General features: G+C 40.7%; 1 protein-coding gene across 1 annotated transcript; it reads right to left on the bottom strand.

The window, feature by feature from the left end:
- Positions 1-840: 840 nt before the first annotated feature.
- On the bottom strand, positions 841-3,082 carry LOC111976918 (serine/threonine-protein kinase pim-1). The gene is given in 7 exon segments (XM_024006081.2): positions 841-953; positions 955-1,051; positions 1,161-1,337; positions 1,717-2,083; positions 2,196-2,246; positions 2,365-2,471; positions 2,683-3,082. Coding segments are annotated over 7 exon segments (960 nt in total). The 5' UTR covers positions 2,765-3,082; the 3' UTR covers positions 841-874.
- Between the last annotated feature and the right edge of the window lie 2,105 nt (positions 3,083-5,187).

The following is a 5,187-nucleotide window of genomic DNA, read 5'->3' on the forward strand; positions in this document are numbered from 1 at the left end:
AACCGTGGAATGAAATATACAGCCAAAATTCTCTTTAAATAAATAAATAATTCCACGTAGCTCGAGTGAAAGAAAACACACAAATAAATATTATTCACAATGACCTCATTGCTAGCCTGTTATGCGAAAGACACAGATACATGTTTACACATAAACAAAAGAGCAGGACATTTAGTGTTTCAGTGTGGTGCTTTGCATTTCAGTGTGCATTAACATCTGGATGAGTGGTAGCTGTGTGGACAGGAGTTAAAAGCTCAGAGGTGGATGCAGGAAAGTGAGGTAAGTTTTCAGGTTCTTGTTTGCACCATGAGGTTGTCTTGTTACTGTTGACATTGGAATATGTCATAGGCTTTCCTGATCTATGCCTATGAGATAGGAAATAAAGCCTTGTAATGTATTATTTTATTCAAGTATTTCCAGGGTCCCAACAATCTGACTCACACCAAAGGCGTTTATAGATTTGCTTCCTCTGACACCCACTCATCAGTAAGCAAGAACAGAGTACAGTGGCTGGTTGGTAGCTAGTTATGTAACAAAGACTGTCCACTTGTTCATGCCTTCAGCAGAACAATCACATGGGTAGGGATGGACTCTTTTCTGGTGAACGTAGTCTCACAACACAGCCAATATTATAGAGCAAGTCCTTTGTAAGGGTGAGAATAGCTTTCGCTATTACAAGTAGCCATTAAGGACTTTGGTTTTCATGAAGTCCAAAAGATGCGTGAACAGGTGGGGTCTGGCCACAAGAGAAAGAGGGAGAGATTTAACAAAAGTCATCTGTAACTTCCTTCTGTATAACATATGTTGTGTTTCAGTGTACAGCCACATCAGTCCTCTGTGTGTACCACTAGTCACTGTCAGTGCAGCCATGCAGTCACTGGGCCACCATGGTGGTGAAGGCAGTAGGCTCGAGGCTGATGCTATGCAGTCTGATCTCGTTGCTCTGCAGAGGACACTGTGCTCTGCATCCACGGGTGATTGATGATGTCCTCAAACGATGGCCTCTCAGCAGGTCTCAGGGACAAGCACAACTTGATCAACTGCTGGCACTCTGGAAGAACAATTGGGATAAAGGTCAGTCAGTTCTTAGACTGGACACACAATGACTAACATTCCACTGGTTTAGGTTTGAGGTTTTGTTTCAAGTTATTTGGGCTCACCTGTGGAGATTCTTCGTCTGAAGAGCACCTGGCCTCGTACAATCTCCTCGTCCTGCTCGAAGGGGATATCTCCACACACCATGTCATACAGCAGGACACCCAGAGACCAAACTGTGGCTGACCGCCCATGGTACCGATGGTATTTGATCCATTCTGGTGGACTGTACACTCTAGTGCCTGTTGATATAAAGAATAAGAATGATAGTTAGATTCAATGAGGTGTCTATTTCTACAAATATATTTTTTATTGGACCTTTATTTAACTAGGAACACGTGGAATAGAATCTGTTCAAATGGACAAGTATAAAAAATAAAAGATTGGGAAAACATTTAATAAGTGGTGATATTATGGATTATAAACAATAGCTGCACCTCCTATTGGGGCCAGGTGACAGTGAGCATGACAGGTGTGTGTGGGAGGAGAGTCAGGTGACAATGTTTACAAACTTTGAGTTGTAAAAATACCCTTTTCCTCCAAAGGGTGGCGCTCAAAGCAACACATTCAGGAAACCAGTAAAATGGGCTACGGTTAAAGTCTATCAACTGGTATGCTTACCGTCGAAGTCGGTGTAAACAGTGTCTTTGAGCAATGCCCCGGATCCAAAGTCAATAAGATGAATTTCGCCCGTCCGAAGATCGATGAGGATATTTTCGTCCTTGATGTCCCTGTGTACAACCCCACAGTTGTGGCAGTGTCGCACGGCCTCAAGAACCTGACGGAAAAAGTTCTTTGCCAGCTCCTCTGATAAAGCTCCCTTCTCAGTGATGAAATCAAACAGGTCTTTGCCGTTCTCCGGTCGTTCCATGACAATAATAAAGCTGTCAGGTCGCTCGTACCAGTCCAGCATTTTTATTACCCCCCGAGCTCCATTCCCAACTTTCTTCAAGAGTAGAATCTCCATAGGGACGCGAGAGCCATTGGGCTGAAAATAAAATAGAAATATGTTTAATTTCTGGAGACAATAGTACAACATATGATTAACAACTACCACTTTGGTTAAACTTGCTAAAATGCTAAACCAAACGCATCCTTACCATCTCCCCCCAGTCCGAGACCCGATCCTTGGCCACATGTTTGACAGCAACCTGTGTGAAAGAAAAAAATCTAACATGAAATTACACGAGAAAACATGCAAAAATGCATCGATTAACGGACTAACACGTTAAATATTTTCAAAGAATGCGAAAGGAAAAAAATACTAACCAGTGCTCCATCTGAAATTCTCGTGCCTGAATACACAGTGCCAAACCCGCCACTTCCAAGCACAGCGCCGACCTGGTAAACCTTATCAAATGGCTCCCTCTCCTTCCCTGTAAATATAGAAGAACATAAGGTTAATACAAAGCTTCAACCTAGTGTAATGTGACATGGGTGAATGCAAAGCATCGAAATAACAGAATAGGAAAACGATTAATTAAAATACAATAACGTTATTGCGAGCCCAGCTAGATATAGCAGCTAGTTAGCAAGCTAACATTTAACGTTAGCTAGCTATAGCGAACAACAAAAGCTTAATCTAACCTTGGTGAATTTGAAGCTGGATTTTCGCCGGCATATCAACGGTGGAGATATGAGTGAATGAGTTTAATTTCGACAGCAGCATTCCTGTAATCCACGGAATTTGTGATTTATTCTACAAATATTCCGTCGTGGGATACAGTTCCACTATCGGGTGTGTGATCCACGTTGTTGTAGCTGGGAAAGAATGCGTCAGGAATGCTCTCTAATCCGGATCTCGTGAAGACTCGTATTTGATCCTTGACCATAAATGCTTCGGTATCCAGTGAGTGGAAATAACGACTAGCCCAATGATAAAAATGACTATCAACAACCTCAATAGTTGTAAACAGTAAGTAAAATTAAAAGAAAACCAGCTCCTAATGCATTGCGTCGCTAAGACACCGGCTCCTTGAATTTGAGTAAGGGCAGGGGAAGGACAAATATATATCTATAGTAAATGGGAGTAGCCACAAGGTCGATCGTCATTCTTTTCTCCGCCCACCAGTCATTCTCCACCAATGGTAATTATTATAGACTATCCAAACACACGTCAATCACATAATTAAAAGAAAGAAAAGCCTAACCGGCTAGACTAGACGTGGCGGGAATTAAAACGCGGCAAAATAAAGACACTTTTTTATTTTTTTTACTGCACTTCAGAAGGAAATACAAATAGAATATCTACATGTAAAAACTACCCTTGCATGCGAGATGTAGTCTGCACGGGAATGTACGGAGGGTTACTGTTATAGACTTCTTATGTTGCATGCTTCAGTCTTTGATGCAACATAGTTTTATAAGAACATACTTTTTTGTTATAAAATGAACTGTTGTTTACATTATACAACATATCCTTTACCCCAAAAAGGCTATGCCAGAGTTGGTTTAGCCTATATATCCATTATGGAATATAGTGTGATCCTAATGCAATGTTATGCAGCGAGATTTCAGTAGATTTTTTTGGTCTAACTTTACAAAAATGCTTCATTAATGTTGTGTTGCAAATATGTCTTCTGTCGCAGGGATATAATGTAGCTCATTCTGTATCATTTCATCAAGAACTTGGGTCTATTGTATTAACCCCACAATATGCTATAGCCTATTATTTTCACTTCAGGACAATGCAGTGTATTGCCTATTCGAGGTGAGAACTAACCTATAGTTTTTATTTGAATTGGCGAACAATAGTAGTCTACTCGATACTAAAGCGCTATGTATAATAGCCGCATACCATGCATTCTTTCAAATTGGGTGGCCTCGTTTTTAGTTGGTTGCAGGATGTGGGAAACTCGAGATAAAAGACATCCATTTACCCCCTCCCTCTGGAGCCTTCTTTTCCCGCGCAGTACATCATTGTTTGAACGCCCTCCTCTCTCTCACTCTCTCTCTCTCTCACTCTCTCTCTCTCTGAGTTATGGTTTGTTTGGCTATTCAATGACATGGTTGACTATATTAATGATACTATCAGGCTTTGATATGTAAAAGTTTATCTGCAACATATTTGGTCATTTTGTGCCATATGGTCATTGAGTCATTGCAAATAGCCCTAGGAAAAGCTCCTCAAACAAAGAAACCACTTTTAAATATAACATCAAATAGGCTATATATATACAGGTAACTGCCCAAATAAAGGAAACACCAAATCTTTTTTTTTTTTTACCTTTATTTAACTAGGCAAGTCAGTTAAGAACAAATTCTTATTTTCAGTGACGACCTAGGAACAGTGGGTTAACTGCCTTGTTCAGGGGCGGAACGACAGATTTTTACCTTGTCAGCTTGGGGATTTGATCTTGCAACCTTCCGGTTACTAGTCCAACGCTCTAACCAATAGGCTACCTGCCGCCCCCCAGTGTGTGTTTTAATAGGGTGTTGGGCCGCCATGAGCCAGAACAGCTACAATACACTTTGGCATAGATTCTACAAGTGGCTGGAACTCTATTGGAGGGATGTGACACCATTCTTCCACGATAAATTCCATAATTTGGTATTTTGTTGATGGTGGTGGAAATTTATGTCTCAGGAGTCACTCCCGAATCTCCCATAGGTTTTCAATTGGGTTGAGATCTGGTGACTGAGAAGGTCATGTCATATGGTTTACATCGTTTTCATGCTCATCAAACCTCTCATTGAACATTCGTGCCCTGTGGGTGGGAACATCGTCATACTATACTGGCATAGCCATGGTAGCCAAAATAATAGCCCGCCCAGCATTTTTATACATGACCCTAAGCATGATGGGATGTTAATAGCTTAATTAACTCAGGAACCACACCTCTGTGGAAGCACCTGCTTTCAATAAACTTTGTATTCCTCATTTACTGAAGTGTTTCCATTATTTTGGCAGTTACCTGTATATAATTATACATTTTCATTTGCTAGTTTATTTTTTACAAAGAGGGAAGAAACAAATGTGCAGACATGGCATTGTAAAAAATAATAATTATGTAATGACACTGGTACAGTGTTTAGGCTACTCCTTTGTTTATCAATGCAAAGCATTGATGCGATCCATTCATCAATGCCCTG

The sequence above is a fragment of the Salvelinus sp. IW2-2015 genome, linkage group LG17 (genome assembly GCF_002910315.2).
Source record: "Salvelinus sp. IW2-2015 linkage group LG17, ASM291031v2, whole genome shotgun sequence".
NCBI classification, from domain to species: Eukaryota; Metazoa; Chordata; class Actinopteri; order Salmoniformes; family Salmonidae; genus Salvelinus; species Salvelinus sp. IW2-2015.